Source organism: Oncorhynchus nerka, linkage group LG20 (genome assembly GCF_034236695.1).
Source record: "Oncorhynchus nerka isolate Pitt River linkage group LG20, Oner_Uvic_2.0, whole genome shotgun sequence".
In the NCBI taxonomy this organism is placed as follows: Eukaryota; Metazoa; Chordata; class Actinopteri; order Salmoniformes; family Salmonidae; genus Oncorhynchus; species Oncorhynchus nerka.
Window position 1 is genome coordinate 42,305,151 of NC_088415.1, and position 18,249 is coordinate 42,323,399.

The following is an 18,249-nucleotide window of genomic DNA, read 5'->3' on the forward strand; positions in this document are numbered from 1 at the left end:
TATTCCACGCTGTGGGACTTGGCTGGCGACAGGAGCAACAACTCTACCAAGCCAGACGAAACGTCCTTTGAACACCAACGTGTGCGTGCGCCACAGTATCTCCTTTCGAGTCCTGCCCAGTTTTTAAAGAGTACCTCAACATGAAATCACTCCCCTCTGTCCCATATATCCCTGTATTCAACACTACTGCTGGTTTCTGGTCCTGTACTCACCCTCGTCTCCTGCTCTGAGTCAGCTGGATCTTTAAGCTGCATGCTTCCGCCGGTGTGTATCTCTCTGCGTGTTTGTGTCCCTGTCTCTGCGTGGTGTGTAAGAGTGAGGTAGTGGGAGTGCGTGTCTCTGTCTCTCTACTCATTCAGCCACCTCCTACACTATGCTAGACTGGTAGAACCTCAGCAGTGAACGTAGCTAATGGTACACTCCATCTATTCCTCTCACAATTCCTTATTTGTTCTCCTTTCCCGTGTCTCTATATAGCTGTAGTAGTTCTGGCCATGAGGGATTCTGTTGGGATTCTGTTGTTTCTCTACTGATACGTCACCTAGCTAGCAAGTGTCTGCCGTATCAACGCAGATTTCTCCCCTCTTTCTCTCTCTCCAGCTCCTTTCTCGCTCTCCCAGTGCTGTAGTCGTTTTCTCCTCCCACACTCTCTCTCTCTCTCTCTCTCTCTCTCTCTCTCTCTCTCCCACACCCTCTCTCTCCCACACTCTCTCTCTCTCCCACACTCTCTCTCTCCTTCTCTCCCACACCCTCTCTCTCCCACACACTCTCTCTCTCCCACACTCTCTCTCTCTCACACACCCACTCTCTCTCTCTCTCTCTCTCCCCACACTCTCTCTCTCCTTCACTCCCACACCCTCTCTCTCCTTCTCTCCCACACCCTCTCTCTCCCACACTCTCTCTCTCACACACCATCTCTCTCTCTCTCTCTCTCTCTCTCTCCCCACTCCCTCTTTCCCCCTCTCCCTCTCTCCGCCCTCTCTCTCTCTCTCTCTCACACACACACACACACACACTCACATGCATACTCCCACAATCTGTCCAGATGCAGTCAGTGTAGTGTGTCATGCTCCCCTCTTCTCTTCCTCCTCCTCCTCCTCCTCCTCCCCACTCCCTCCCTCCCTCCCCCCTCCTCTGTTCTTGCCAACTACCAATGGTTGTCATCCCCAGCCAGTAGAACTTTTGCCCTCCCCATCACCCCTTCCCTTTTCATTCCCTCTCCCCTCATCCCCCCCTTCCCTCACCCCATACTGCACTACTCACCACCAACTGTTCAAAACACATGGCGATGTTATGTGGAACCACTTTCAGAGAAAACCTCATTACACACATCAGAAATCTAGGCTTCGTCCCAAATGGCACCCTATTCCCTCCAGGGTGCACTACGTTATTGCACCATATGGGGGATAGGGTGCCGTTTGGGACGCGTCCCTAGTCCCAAATGGAACAACTCCACCACAGTATCGTCACATGGATAGCATAGTCTGAGTCTATTGAACTGTTTCAGGGGGTCGTTGGAGGGATACTCATCAGAACGTCTCTAAAAGGGGGGCAGGATTATGTTTAGCGTGTGAGACGAGGCGGCCGACGGACTAGACACACAGCGAGAGAGGGGACCTGAGGCCACAGTATTAGAGAAAGTTGTTCGAAGGGAGACAAGGAGGGAAGAAAGCAGGGAGGGACAGCGGGAGGGGGGAGGGATAGAAAGGAGGGAGAAGGAGAGAGGGTGGGGCCCGCAGCGACACGTCTGCGCATGGCTCGCATGACTAGGCGGCTTCATTGGAAATCCCTGACTCTGCCGCCTGCGCGAGGCACCTACCTCAGTCTGCCTCGGCCCTACCCTTAAGCCTGTCGTACCACCAGTAGCAGCTGCTGCTGATATATGATCACGGTCTCAGGGCATGTTGGGCCAGATTGACACACATGCAGGTAGAGAACAAATGACATTATAGGGAGACGGTGACGCTACAGAGCTACAAGAGAAGGCAGTCAGGTAGAAGATTTAATAACAGAGACTATGAATAAGCACTTTTCCAATGAGCTTTTAGCTAGATTGACATCCTGCTTAAGTCACCGGTACAAAGAGCCGTAAAACACATGCAGTGTACCTGCTAGCACGTTGGTAGTAAACCACCTATGAGCTACTGCACAGTTAGCGAGAAGCCTCGGGTTAGTTGTCTCGCATCCTTTTAAATGTAACATTTAAAACCTATTTGGAACTACATGAGTTAACTTGAAAGAGGGACTACAATGCAGAGTACTGGCTGTGTCTCTTCGGAAGGGGGTCAACGACAGTGCAGGAGACGATCCCAAACACATCATTCATCTCTTCTCTTTGATTGTGCGAGAGAAGAAAAAAAGTGTGAAAATGTACGACCTCACTAGTGTAAGTACAGTAGCTCTGGATAAGAGCGTCTGATAAATCACTCAGCTGTAAATTGTTTTACACCTCCTCTCTCTCTCTCTCTCTCTCTCTCTCTCTCTCTCCCCAAAAAAGGCAGAAATCCATAAACGCCTGCTGTGACGACAACCACGCAGGCAGAACTAGTACATTAGTGAAAAGTACTGCTCTTGAAAGCAATGGGTCTCACTCTCATTGATCCGACATGTACTGTCGGTCTGTAGTGGCTATATATCTATGTACAGCCCAAGACTGCCGTCCCCTGCACAACTACTATATGTACTTGACAGAAGCGACAACACGTGCACTGCCATAGACACACTGTAAGTCCCGATCCGTTCTAGAACATGTAGTCAACGTTCCAGACCGCAGACTGCCCTCCCAACGTTTCCAGATAAAAGACCTGTTTATAACCTGCCTGAGCGAATCCTCGTGCACACAGTGCAGCAATCCCTTTCTGAAGGTGTCCTAAAACATCATTAGTAAGGTCAGGTTGTCCTCTCCAACACCCCCATCTACTGGTCAGCAGCAGTACACGTCTGTAGGCTGTTACAATTCACAAGATCCCACTGGACCAAATATAGATCGTTGCTGTGGTAAATCGGAGCACTTGGAATGGCAAGTCAGAAAGGGTTTTTCACACTCCTGAGCAGCATCGAGCCAAGCGGTACAGAACAGGTCTTTGAGATGTAGGCTAAAATATCCAAGACAGCACAGTATGGTTCGGGTCAGCAGCGCGATACTGTTGGAAAGACCCAGAACACCTACAGTAGGAGAGAGAGTCAGATCTGTCGAGATCTGAAACAGAACACGAGGACGTCTGTAACTTGGTCAATCTACGACCGGTCAGTCCTGTTCTCATTTCAACACAGTGAGTGTCTGCAGCGTGCGGCTCTGTGGAAACTAAGGGGCCTGTTAAAGACAATGGGTAGTCAAATAAAATGGAGGTTAAAGGTCTCTGTTTGTTCTATGTCTGGATGACCTGCACTGAGGCCAAGTCACATGCCATACTTCCAATTGGCAACAAGCGTCGTACGATATGTTGCCATGCTATGTCCCGAGCTGGAGAGACAAGGATACAGATTGAGATGGAAAACAAATAGAGAAAAAATCAGCCGGTGTGGGAATGACCTTATTACCCAACATAAAGACCTGGGCCCATAGTCTATTCACAAAGAGTCTCAGAGTGGGAGTGCTGATTCAGGATCAGTTTAGCCTTTCAGATCATCATTATTCCGATTTTATGGAGATGGGGGACCAGGAACCATATTCAGTCTCAGAGTGGGAGTGCTGATTCAGGATCAGGTCCCCCCCTGTCTGATCTAAAAGGCCAAACATGATCCTAGATTAGCACTCATACGAGATGCTCTTTGAATGATGTTCCTAGTCCAGTCCAGTAGAACAATCCTAGTCTGTTCTGTTCATTCTATTCTGCTGACCAACAGAACCACACTGTGCTTTTAATAATGCATTTCCAAATGGGCCATCTTGAGAACGCAATGCACAGCTCTTTTCAACAATATGCTGAGTGTGGTGATATGCTAAATATCCTCCTAATCAAAATGATCGGCCATAACTCATAGCCTAGGGCAGACCTGGGTTCAAATAGTATTTGACATCTTTATAATACATCAGCTGCATTTCATTGAGCTTGTCTGGCTCAAAGGACAAGACTGCAAGCCCCACCCATGTTGAATTCCAGGCAAGCGCTCAAAGTCTCCGAAAGATTTCAAGTAGTAATTGAACCCAAATGGGCCTGAGGACACAGAGAGTCCCTATAGAAATGAGAGGACATCCACAGGGCACATTGGAGAACACACATTAAACAACCATCTCAGACAGGTTTGATACATTGTGTGTTTTGAAGTGTAAGTAGAGCACTGTGAAGTGTGTTCTGAAATATACAGCATTGTAAAAAACGACCTTGAAGCTACTCTTCAATCCAATTCATTTGAAAGGTAGTTAACAGAGATGTTTCCTGACCTGGAGTCAGTGTGTGTGTGTGTGTGTGTGTGTGTGTGTGTCAGGGTGTGTGTGTGTGTGTGTGTGTGTGTGTGTGTGTGTGTGTGTGTGTGTGTGTGTGTGTGTGTGTGTGTGTGTGTGTGTGTGTGTGTGTGTGTGTGTGTGTGTGTCAGGGTGTGTGTGTGTGCATGTACTCACGGTTTTGTATATACTACTCACGGTGTTGAAGTTGTGAAACAGGCCCATGCTGTGTTGTGGTGGAGCTGTGTCCATGGGGAACTGCAGGAAGGGCTTCATATCCAGGTGTGGCTGGATCATAGTGGGGGTCCGCAGGAACGCAGGCATCGCCCCCGCACGGTTTATACCTCCTGCAGAATGAGAGAGAGAAGATCGAGGGAGGGACACAGTCAAAATACTTGACATACACTGACGAGTACAGACAGTGCACTCTTAGGTTCTTCGGCTGTCCCCATAGGAGAAACCCTTGGAGAACTATTTTTGATTTGGCGTAGAACCCTTTTGGGGACAGCCAAAGTACCATTTCTGAAACCCCTTTTTCTAAGAGTGTAGGTTCTTCTTGTACTCTCTGCGAAACATGGTGAGGACCTGCATCAACTCCAGCAACAATAATAGTGGGCTACAAATGATAATTTACTCACTTTCGTAGAATGATTTTTAGACATTATTTTCCTCTAACACCTTTCTAGTGGAAAAGGTGGAGATAAAACCAGAACCGACATAGCTTGTGAGGACACAAGTCCTCTTTAACAGGCTGCCTGTGTCGGGCAGTGGTTATGAAACATGTCTTCTGTCTACGTCATCGTCCCTATCTCTCTCTGCCTCCCCCTCTCTCTCTGCCTCCCCCTCTCTCCTCTCTCTCTCTCTCTCTCTGCCCCTCTCTCCTCTCTCTCTCTCTCTCTCTCTCTCTCTCTGCCCCTCTCTCCTCCCTCTCTCTCCCTCTGCCTCCCCCTCTCTCCTCTCTCTCTCTCTCTCTCTCTCCCCTCTCTCTCTCTCTCTCTCTGCCCCTCTCTCTCTCTCTCTCTCTCTGCCCCACCCCTCTCTCTCCTCTCTCTCTCTCTCTCTGCCCCCCCCTCTCCTCTCTCTCTCTCTGCCCCCCTCTCTCTCTCTCTCTCTCTCTCTCTCTCTCTGCCCACCCTCTCTCCTCTCTCTCTCTGCCCCCCTCTCTCCTCTCTCTCTCTCTCTCTCTCTCTCTCTCTCTCTCTCTCTCTCTCTCTCTGTCTCTCTCTCTCTCTCTCTCTCTCTGCCCCCCCACTCTCTCTCTCTCTCTCTGCCCCTCTCTCTCTCTCTCTCTCTCTCTCTCTCTCTCTCTCTCTCTCTCTCTCTCTCTCTCTCTCTCTCTCCCCTCCTTATCCCCTTCCTCTTCTGTAACCTCTGTCAAGGATGACACTGAGGGGGCTCCGCACCGAGCAGCAAACCTCAGAAAGTCAGCTTGCAAAAAATAAGCTTCTTAATATCCGCAACTGGATTTCTGTGGCTTTCAAATTCCCCCAAGACTTAAAGCTCTCCCAGCCGTCTCTTCCTTTTTTTTGCTCCATCTCTCTCCGTGTTTGTCTAGCTATCTCTCTCTCTTTCTATCTAGCTATCTCTCTCTCTTTCTATCTCGCTATCTCTCTCTCTTTCACTCTTGCTATCTCTCTCTTTCATTCTCTTTCTGTCTCTCTCTCTCGCTCTCTCTCTCTCTCGCTCTCTCTCTCTCTTCTCTCTGTAGCTGCCTGATACTATTTTTCTCTTCCTCCTACCCACCTAAATACTTTCTTAATTTCCTGGAGGGCTTTCACCCCGCACTTCTCAAAAAGTTTGTTGCGTTCGTATTTCTAATCATTTCAGCTGCATTGAAAGAGCAGCCCAAAGTGGCCTCTGTCTGTTGAGGGGAATGTGATGTGATGGGATGTTAAGCCCAGGCTTCTCAGCAGCAGCTGTCTCCCAGTTAAAGAACATGGTGAGAGAGAGAGAGGGGAGAGAGACAGAGAGAGAGAGACAGAGAGGAGAGAGGAGAGAGAGCGAGAGAGAGAGAGAGAGCGAGAGGGGAGAGAGAGAGAGAGAGGAGAGAGAGAGAGAGAGAGAGAGAGAGAGAGAGAGAGAGACACAGAGAGAGAGAGGAGAGAGGAGAGAGGAGAGAGGGGAGAGAGTGAGAGAGAGAGAGAGAGAGAGAGAGAGAGAGAGAGAGCGGGGAGAGAGAGAGAAAGAGGAGAGAGGAGAGAGAGAGTGTTAAAGTGAAAGTGAGTTGGGGCTCATTTGAAAGGGACATTGAGAGACTTTGTGAATGTGCTATCTCAGCCAAAGCCCAGCTGCTGCTTGCCTCTGCTCTCTACTCCCTGTCCACCCCAACGCTCAGTGCATCTGTGAGCCCCAGGGCTGAGCTGAGCTGAGCTGAGCTGAACTGAGCTGCTGAGGCCTGCATCATTAAGTCCCATTAGACATGCATGGTTTTCCTCTAACACACAAACACACATGCACCCCGAAAACACAGCTATAAGAACACACAGACAAACTTCAAATCACTCAAGCACTTGCATTCAGACACAGAATTCTCTCCATGAGTACTGGTGTTAAAAAGACAACCAGTCTCTTGCTGGTGGTAGGCCAACTGCTGGTGCTTCCATAATCATTCCCTTCACCGAGTCTCTCAGTGAGCACAACTACAGAGCATGACTAGCTTGCCATACTGATGCATGGCCTGCACCAATGAGTGTGTGTTAGGGTTAGAATATTTTCCCGCTATTTTACATATGATTCATCCAGAGAATAAATCCATTTTCTCCTGGGTAAATCATAATTTCCCGCCAAAAAACGGAACTGTCATTCCAAAGGATTATAAAGGACAATATAGGCCTATGTCTGGATTTGACAACCCACCCAACTCACGCCCTGACCATACTAAAACAAAAGACAAAACAAAGAAACTAAGGTCAGAACGTGACAATTATACTGTATGATATGGGCCGGAATTACGCACATCGTTCAAACCATGATAAAGCAGAGAGAGAACATGAAATTCTGGTGCAGCACATGCAGCCTACAAAGTTACAAGTATAGGCTGATTTAATTTTGAAATATAATAGGCACTTATTTGTATAATTAGTAGGCTGACGAATATGCACCGTTCATAATATTTATGAATAATAATAAATATGTTATTAGCCTACCTCCTCTTTCTCTCTCTTATAGTTTCTTCACTTCTTCCCCGCTTTCAACAGTTAAATGAAATACGTTTTGTTGTCCTTATCTTCCTCATTCTAATTAGATGCAGGCTTTCACTGCTCTTTACGGAGATTGAATGGTTATGGATCTGAATAAATAACTGCTGAAGCCTTCCGCGTTCGCTCTTCTTTCAAACTACCCGTAAGGTAAATGCTGTGTTTAACAAAAAAAGAGCTTGCACCCGTCTCAGAATAGTGTATCGGTATAAGAAAAACAAAAAAATATTGCCCAGCAACTCTCTGATTTAAAGCAACGATATTCAAGTGACAGGCTGTTTTAAAACTCTGCAGCTACAATGTAAACAAAATCATATTTGCAATAAAAAAAACAAGGTGACCCCCGAAAGCCAGATGGAGATGGGTAAATGAGACGCGCATTCAGCCTTTACATTATGTTTGCATAGGCTATGCTGCAGCAAATGCAGGCACACCTGTCACAAGAAAGAAAGTTGCCACGGTTAGGGGAAGATCATAAAAAAGGAAAATAAATCAAATATATATATTTGCCTAAATGCATTGGGAACAGGAAGTAAAGTGTTCCAGAGGGACAGAGGGAGCAGGGAAGTTGCCCTTAGAGCAAAGAGAGAGGGAAAGAGAGACCCCAGCCAGTGTGTGTAAATCAGTGTGTCTGCTTCCTGCCCCCAGTGTATAATTACCCCATTAAATTAAAGCTTCCTTTGGGGGCTAGCACACATTGTAAATCACACTGTCGTGGTGTGTGTGTGTGTGTGTGTGTGTGTGGTGTGTGTGTGTGCGTGGGTGGACGTGTTTACTATTCCCTACAAGAATAGTAAACAAACTAACATTTTGTTATTCCCCACAAGGTCTAATGATATTTCTAGGGGGTTTAAGGTTAAGGTTGAATTAGTGTTATGATTAGAATTAGGTTTAGGGCTAGGAGTTCATGTTAGTTTTAGGGTTAAGGTTAGGAGTTAGGTTTAGGGCTAGGAGTTCATGTTAGTTTTAGGGTTAAGGTTAGGAGTTAGGTTTAGGGCTAGGAGTTCATGTTAGTTTTAGGGTTAAGGTTAGGAGTTAGGTTTAGGGTTAGGAGTTCATGTTAGTTTTAGGGTTAAGGTTAGGAGTTAGGTTTAGGGTTAGGGTTATGGTTAAGGTTAAGGTTAGGTTTTGGGGTTAAGGCTAGGGTTAGAGAAAATAGGATTTTGAATGGCTATAAGTTGTGTGTCCCCTAATGCTGAGCGATTAATCGAAATGTCGTTTTTTTTAAGAACAAATTGACCAACGTCGGTTCAATTATTTGAATTCCATTTTGTTTAGTCACACACACAATCATAGGAAGGCCTAGAATGATGCAACCTGTTGATGCAACCTTTTGGTGAGACGTGATGAGACGAGACGTGTTGCTTGATTATAACCCCATCTTCAACAATGTCCCTTTAGAAGAACAAAGAACAACAGCCCAATATATCTTAACAGCCAGAACAAGCACCTCATCACATACAATGAACTTAATTCTACTCAAAGGTAAACAACTGAGCAGCACCCAAGTCACCCAGAGCCATCAAACACACACAGCCAAAGAAGTCTTATGAGGTGGGCAAATACATACTCACTGATCCCGTCAGTGGCCCTTGGAACCTGATCTGTGTGCGTGTGTGTGCGTGTGTGTGAGTGAGTGAGTGACGGGGGGGGGGGGTGTAGGGGGAAGAGATGAGAAGGCTGGAGCATTTGGATGTCGTTAAATCCAGCAACTCTTCAGGAATCCATGCCACGCTCTGAGGCTTTAATCAGTCCTCTTAAACAGGCCACAACGTTGCCACGCAGCCAATGTAGTGTAGTGTTACAGCTAGCTAGTAACACTACACTACATGGCCTGGGGTGGGACACACACACACACACACACACACACACACACACACACACACACACACACATTAGCAGTCTTAAACAGGCTGCAACACATAGGTCGCAACACACAAACACACACCGACACACACAGCAATATGAGTGTGACAGAGAGAGCCTAAAGAAGAAAGACTGGCATTACCAGGAGAGTGGTTCTGCAGGTGGATTTGGGAGGGAAGATGAAGAGAAGTTTAGAGGAAGAGGTGGTGTCGTTGGTGGTGGTGTATTATTGACAGGGCGGAGGGGGAGAGGGGTGAGGGGGCTGATTGAAAATAGGGAGAAGGGCAACGAGGGAAGAGAAACAGATTCAAACATTTAAAATGATCTGCCAGTAAGTCTGTTTGTGACCGATAAGTCTTATCTACCCCAACTGCGCTCCCGGGCCTCCGTCTCCCGGGTAAATCTCCCACAATCCTACTTCTCAGCCACGGGTTGCTGTGGCAGAACGCATACTGTTGCCTACGGTTATGGTACATGTATGTGAGTGTGTGTGTTTCGGTTTAGTCTGCTGGAGGAAAATGACCACAGATTGGAGCATGAGGCTTAGCTGAGACACAGGTTGATATCTAACGAGGGAAATGTAACAAAGAAATTTGATTTGAAGTGGTCTGCAAAAATAAAGTTTTACGTATGTGTGTGTGTGTTGTGTGTCTGTGTACGTACGCATGCGAGTGTGCGTGAAGGAGGATTTCCACCACTCCCTGTGGAGACTCATCGCTATAGAAGTGAAGAAAGTAGCTTATTTCGTTTATCCCAGGAAAAGCTCATAATGACTTAAGTTACTTCACCACATGTGGGAATCAATAAACAGTCAAGGAGTGGGAACTGAATCGGCCTTGGTCTTTTCCTTATGTGCTTAAAGCCGGTATGAAGTCACGTGACTTGTCGGACCTAGGGATAAGAATGTCTTTTTTAGCCTTGAAATGATCCAACATATTGTCAATGTCCTGAAACGTACCTCTGTCTCCACACAGCCGTCACACGCTATAGGAACAGGAACACTGCTTATGGCCATTCAGTGCAGTGAAGGGAGGGAGAGAGAGAAGGAGGAGGAAGGGGAAGTGGTTGGCACTGAACTGCCCGTACCGGCACAGATTATACTGGGGCCGTTGGCAGAGGTTGTCCAATAGACCGAAAGGAAGGGTTACCTGCCCTTCAGATGAGCCAGATAGCTTTAAGTATGCTTGAAGAAATATTATCTGTGAAAATGCTGACAACCACAGTACTGAGTGAAGCTAAGTCTTCTAATGGTGTTTTTAAGTGCGCGGTTATGATGATGGTGTGTGTGTGTGTGTGTGTGTGTGTTTTGTGGTTGCGATGATGCTCTGTCCTAGATGTATTAGGTATATTCCAGTATATTCCTGCCCTATAGATTATCCTACTGACTGCTACAGTACCTCTCTCCTCTATCATGTATACCTACAACACAGGGCAGGGCTTTCACGGGACATACGGCTGACGTGGCCAAGTCCTCTCGACGCGCACAGTAAGTCCACGAGACTGAATCAGCTACAGTACCTCTCTCCTCTATCATGTATACCTACAACACAGGGCAGGGCTTTCACGGGACATACGGCTGACGTGGCCAAGTCCTCTCGACTCGCACAGTAAGTCCACGAGACTGAATCAGCTACAGTACCTTATTCCAGTGAGTGACTGGGGTTCAAGCAGTCTGTTTTAGAGGTAAATACGGTATCTGAAGTTCATTCCTACTTTCTACCCGAGCTAGAGTGTCACTCGGAGCACGTGATGACTCTCAATAACCTGCTGGTCAGAAGCCGGAGCTACTCTTCTGAAACCAATTGAATCACTTCCGGCGAACCAAAGCGTTTACCACCATTGTCACATCATGTACAAACGTCATTTATTGCGTCTGGGTAGCTTTCAGCAGTGTGTAGATGCAAGCCTTGTCTTTAAGACCCTGCACGGTCTTGCCCCTCCACCCCATGCCGGCATACCATGCTCAAGGATAGCAACTCCAGGATAACAAGGGCAGTAAACTAGAGGTTGATTGCGTTGTCCCTTTCCGACACAGTAAAATCGGCCAATCGGGCCTTCTCTGCTAGAGCTACGATATACTGGAACGCCCATGGACTTGAGAAGCTGCACTGATTGGTGTACATTTAACGTTGAATTGAAAACATGGCTAAAATCTTATCTACATCTGTACACGTGAGTTGTCTGTGGTTCCTCATATGTAAGACGACAGTTGACGATAGTGTTGTCGTCGTCGTTAAGAGTGATATGTTATTGGATGTAATGTGTTGGTATTTTGTATTGTTTTAGTGAGTATGTGTATTGTGGCTGTGTAATTGTCCTTAGTTGCCATGGGACCACTGGTGCAAATGATATTTTAGGCTAACCCCGGCACATTTACATGGATGACACATTATTGTAATATTGATGTTGATTAATGTGTTTTGTCCCCTATAAATAAATCTCAAATAAAATACAAATATGACGATGTAGCTGCTCTCTCTCTCTCTCTCTCTCTCTCTCTCCATCCCTCTAGCCTATCCCGCAGAGACCAGACTCTGTACACAGCTGTGACCAAAGCTGCAGTCAGAAATTGCCAATTCATTTAGCCAATGGAGGCTGGCTTAGTGTCTGATAACCACAGGGACAGGGCCTGGTCCAGTACGTACAAAGGATGCGTCCCAAATGCAAATGACACCCTATCCCATATAGAGTGCTCTACTTTTGACCAGAGCCCTATGGGTCTGGGTTAAAAGTAGTGCACTAAATAGGGAAAAGGATGCCATTTAGGATGCAGAGATCGACTCTGGCCTAGAGCCACTTGGTATTCTCCTTTCGTCTGGAGGCTTGACAGGGACGGCAGAGGTGCAGAGAGGCAGGGCAGAGGGGCAGGGAGGGATGCAGGGAGGGCACGGGGCACAGTCACCCCCTTCACCTGAACACAACAGTCAGCATAACTATCACAGGGGGCAAAATATACAATATCACACAGGTACAGGCGCACACCAAGCAGGGGCGGGAGTACTTGAGTACTCGATTCAAGGTTTGTATTCGTTTGTAATAATCTAATACAATTACTCAAAATGAAAACATTTGCAAATTTGCCGCAATATAGAATGACAATTATAAGAACAACTTAATAAGAGAGGAGGGATACATAACACAACTGAAATGAGCATTTTCTGTGTCATTATTTCTCTCTCTCATTACAGAGTCCTGCCTAGCCACTTTGAATGACAAGATTTTGCATTGACACTGCCTTCTCACCAGGGAATGACCGCAGCAGGTTGTAATGTAATGCTTGTTGTTGCTCTTAAACGTCCACACTGTGCCAAATTTGCACGATAGCCCATGTTCCATAACGTTGCCATGGAAAATATGAATGTTGTTTTCAGCTACCAATCAGCAACTGGTACAGTGGCTTGCGAAAGTATTCAGCCCACTTGGCATTTTTCCTATTAAAATATACTTTGGGGGGGATTTGTATCATTTGATTTACACAACATGCCTACCACTTTGAAGATGCAAAATATTTTTATAAGGGCGCTGTACTGCAGCGCCAGCTATGCCACCAGAGACACTGGGTTCGCGCCCAGGCTCTGTCGTAACCGGCCGCGACCGGGAGGTCCGTGGGGCGACGCACAATTGACCTAGCGTCGTCCGGGTTAGGGAGGGCTTGGCCGGTAGGGATATCCTTGTCTCATCGGGCACCAGCGACTCCTGTGGCGGGCCGGGCGCAGTGCGCGCTAACAAAGGTTGCCAGGTGCACAGTGTTTCCTCCAACACATTGGTGCGGCTGGCTTCCGGGTTGGATGCACGCTGTGTTAAGAAGCAGTGCGGCTTGGTTGGGTTGTGTATCGGAGGATGCATGACTTTCAACCTTCGTCTCTCCCGAAACTCTACTAAACAATTGGATACCACGAAATTGGGGAGAAAAAGGGGTAAAATTCAACAACAAAAAACAAATATATATATATATTTTTCAACTTCACCCCCCCCCCCCTCTGCACAGAAGTCAATACTTTGTAGAGCTACCTTTTGCAGCTATTACAGCTGCAAGTCTCTTGGGGTATGTCTCTATAAGCTTGACACATCTAGCCACTGGGATTCTTGCCCATTCTTCAAAGCAAAACTGCTCCAGCTCCTTCAAGTTGGATGGGTTCCGTTGGTGTACAGCAGTCTTTAAGTCATATCAAAGATTCTCAATTGGATTGAGGTCTGGGCTTTGATTAGGCCATTCCAAGACATTTAAATGTTTCCCCTTAAACCACTCGAGTGTTGCTTTAGCAGTATGCTTAGGGTCATTGTCCTGCTGGAAGGTGAAACTCCGTCCCAGTCTCAAATCTCTTGTATTTAGCGCCATCCATCATTCCTCCAATTCTGACCAGTGTCCCAGTCCCTGCAGAGGAAAAACATCCCCACAGCATGATGCTGCCACCACCATGCTTCACTGTGGGGATGGTGTTCTCGGGTGATGAGAGGTGTTGAGTTTGCGCCAGACATAGCGTCTTCTTTGATGGCCAAAAAGCTCAATTTTAGTCTCATCTAACCAGAGTACCTTCTTCCATATGCTTGGGAAGTCTCCCACATGCCTTTTGGTGAACACCAAACGTGTTTGCTTACTTTTTTCTTTAAGCAATGGCTTTTTTCTGGACACTCTTCCGTAAAGCCCAACTCTGAGCTTTGCAGCTCCTTCCGGGTTATCTTTGGTCTCTTTGTTGCCTCTCTGATTAATGTCCCCCTTGCCTGGTCCGTGAGTTTCGGTGGACGGCCCTCTCTTGGCAGGTTTGCTGTGGTGCCATATTCTTTCCATTCTTTAATAATGGATTTAATGGTGCTCTGTGGGATGTTCAAAGTTTATGCTATTTTTTTATAACCCAACCCTGATCTGTACTTCTCCACAACTTTGTCCCTGACCTGTTTGGAAAGTTCCTTGGTCTTGATGGTGCCGCTTGCTTGGTGGTCCCCCTTGCTTACTGGTGTTGCAGACTCTGGGGCCTTTCAAAACAGGTGTATATCTACTGAGATATTGTGACAGATCATGTGACACTTAGATTGCACACAGGTGGACTTTATTGACCTAATTATGGGACTTCTGAAGGTAATTGGTTGCAACAGATCTCATTTAGGGGCTTCATAGTAAAGGGGGTGAATACATTTGCACACACCACTTTTACGTTTGACATTTAAAAAAAAAAATTTAAACATGTATTCTTTTTATTTCACTTCACCAATTTTGACTATCTTGTGTATGTCCATTACATGAAATCCAAATAAAAATCTATTTAAATTACAGGTTGTAATGCAGCAAAAATAGGAAAAATGCCATGGGGGGTGAATACTTTTGCAAGGCACTGTAAATCCAGCTGCATATTGAATGTAGACATTCCCTAAAGAACTGTCTCTTTGGCAAATAAAAGGAGTGGCAAGAAGTGGAATGTTATTTAAAGGGACTGGTACTCAGGCTACCGTTTCGCACCAACATGCTCCAGTACTAACCTATTTCGAAATGATTTCCACGATAGCGCTCGAACGCAGACGTTCTTTCCAATGCCCATCCCCTAGCATACACACATACAATTCAGTGAGTTCAGAGACACTCAAGTACAAATATGTACACTAAGCCTCCAGCTTAATGCTCACCTTAAAGAGATTGGGTCATGTGCAAGTTGCAGTCTTGTGAAAGGGCAACATTCCTCCCTGAGTCTACATTTTGTCCTGACAGAGCTTCTCACCTTTAGTCCCCTGACCATTAAAGGGGTAGTGCGACATTAAACATGCTAGCGGTCCCTATAGACTTTCAGACATTGCGCTAACACTAATAGCAATGGCTCCAGGAACGTCCTTCACACTGCACACAGAGACATAAAAATAGTATCCATGAGTTCCTCTGACTCTGGGTAAGTACGAAAAAGGGCTTAATTGCCACATTTTTGCGCTACCCCGTTGTCAACTTTTATTTGTCACGCGCGGCGAATACAACAACACAAATATTGCAATAACAAAAATATTAAAAAATAGCACTGTTGGTTTAAGAGGCCATAAAACTGCAGCCATCCCCTCCGGCGCCATCTTTGGTCCCCTGTAATGACGACTACACTGTTATTTCCAGACAACCAGCCGCAGAGGCTACAAGCTCAACTAAACGCTTCAACGTGCACACCTCATTAGCATTAAGAAGAGTCTGCCCAGTGGCTCATAATTTACCTGAATCTCTCACCTCACCAGCTTTGTCTACATCCACGGATGACTCTAAGTACAGTGTGTTAGTCATGCTCTCTCTAGACGGCTGCCTCGGGCCCATACGACTAAGTTATACAGCAACGCAAAACCAAAGCACCTTGATGCTAAGTCAACCACCCAGTGAGCACAAAGACGTCGTTTCAATGTTTTCCTCTCAACCAAAAATAAGTCCTTTGACGTCTTTTTCCGTCTTTTGCTCGTAGGGTTATTATGACTAATGACTTAACAGCAAAGCACCCAGATGCTAAAAGGAACAGGGACGGTTTTTATTTCAGTGTTAAAGCAACGAAGATGGGCTTTTTCGGAGGAATCGCTGTTGTACACACTAATCCTTTATACCCCTTTCACGCTAGCTTGCTAAATCGTACCGTTTCTTTTCACATGGTCCTTGCCAGCAACTATGGTGAATGCGTGGCCAGGTCAGCACGGAAGTCTATAACTCGCCTTTGCTCGTGTTGGCTCAGTAGAATGAATGGGAGTTAGTGAGTGAACTCAATCCACCGAGGGTCAACCAAGATTCAAACCCAATAGACAGGACACAACCCTGCAGTGGCCACAACTGACCACTAGGATGTCCCCCCGTCACCTTCAGAAGCATGTAGTGCCTCCCAAATGGACCCCTTTTCCCGATGTGGTGCCAATAGGGCTCTGGTCAAAAGTAGTGCACTATATAGGGAATAGGTGTCATTTGGGACATAGCCTTGCACTTCAAGAGATAGTTTTTCGTACACATGCGCACATTTATTCAATTACGTAACATAGGTTCTAGAACTTTCTTTTCCTTTTTTTTAAATCATCAGGGTATGATAACTGTAATCTACACATCCTGTCTTCTGTTTTGAAAGGTGTATAAAATAGAGGGATTAGACTCTCTTTGATGTGGTGCCTGAAATCGCCGGGCAGCAGTCATGCTATGAATGATTATGCAGGAAGGAGCGCCAACAGCTGCCTCTTAGACATAGCTGTGTGTTGCACAGCTGATCATCTGAATCTGTGATAGAGCTCTGGATTGCTCAGCCACTCGAGGCTGCATACCGGCTGCCCACCCGCTACCTCCGAGCTGGGTATCAGTCCAACTCTAATCGCAATGCGCACACAGCGAACCATGAACACACACACTGGGGCAAGTGCACCAAACCATAGAGATGCATGACAGGCCAACTGAAGGGCTTAATGCTGGATTTGTGTGCGTGCCTGCGTGCGTGCGTGTGTGTGTGTGTGAGAACACTTCACCTGGAATGATATGGTGTCCGTAACCTAAGAATTTACTAGCACAACAATTTCAATCATTTTTAGTACAGACTTGCAAAGCATTTGGTTGAACTGGGGTCGGCGTTAAAACGTTCCTCGCTGCCCTATGGAAATAAATATGTCTGTGTGGATTAGCATTCAACTCTACGTCACGTGAGCAGTGTGAAAGTGACATCCGAACCCAAGTCTACACCGACACAAACTCTTGATTCTGACGCTGTCCTAATATGGGCACTGTATATTGCTGTAATTTGTTCATCAGGAAAGGCTTTTCTTACTTCATTAAGTTGTATTAAATTGATTAAAGCACATTGAGTGCTCATTTCTGCTCAGAGGACTACAGACAGTGAGTGAGTACACATGCCCCTGTACTGTCACCCCTCTCACCCAGAGATACTTGATCTCTCCCTGGGTGTAACTGGATCATGGAAGAAGGCCCCAACCCCAACATCAGCTCTGGTCCCTCAGCAGGAGATGTACCCTTCCAAATGACCATAACATACTCACTGTTACACCAATATGGACACACACCCTACACAGAGACTATTTTCAACCGGGAGACCTTAAGAGCGGCAAAATGAGGGTAGTGTGTGTGTGTGTGTGTGTGTGTGTGTGTGTGTGTGTGTGTGTGTGTGTGTGTGTGTGTGTGTGTGTGTGTGTGTGTGTGTGTATGGTGGTATAATAAGCTCGGCAGGGCTATGCCTAAAATCCTCCAAAAAGGACCTACAGTACTAAACCTTGATCTGATAAGCAGGTGAATCAAGGCTATGAGACTTAATTACCAGCTGTACCTCTGTGAAAGATAGTCAGCACTAATGGAATGGAGGGAGGGAGGGAGGGAGGGAGGGAGGGAGGGAGGGAGGGAGGGAGGGAGGGAGGGAGGGAGGGAGGGAGGGAGGGCAAAGGTGAACTGGTTCTTCTGTTCTCATCTAAGGAGTACAGACAGGGTTGACTGGGTCTTCTGTAACATATAAGGAGGAGTACAGACAGGGTTGACTGGGTCTTCTGTAACATATAAGGAGGAGTACAGACAGGGTTGACTGGGTCTTATGTAACATATAAGGAGGAGTACAGACAGGGTTGACTGGGTCTTATGTAACATATAAGGAGGAGTACAGACAGGGTTGACTGGGTCTTATGTAACATATAAGGAGGAGTACAGACAGGGTTGACTGGGTCTTATGTAACATATAAGGAGGAGTACAGACAGGGTTGACTGGGTCTTATGTAACATATAAGGAGGAGTACAGACAGGGTTGACTGGGTCTTATGTAACATATAAGGAGGAGTACAGACAGGGTTGACTGGGTCTTATGTAACATATAAGGAGGA

General features: G+C 46.5%; 1 protein-coding gene across 1 annotated transcript in view; it reads right to left on the bottom strand.

The window, feature by feature from the left end:
* znf385a (zinc finger protein 385A) overlaps nt 1-18,249 on the bottom strand; it is a 125,006-nt gene that overhangs the window by 46,920 nt on the left and 59,837 nt on the right. Inside the window, 1 exon segment of the mRNA XM_065005514.1 lies at nt 4,583-4,731. Coding sequence (XP_064861586.1) covers nt 4,583-4,731 — 149 coding nt within the window.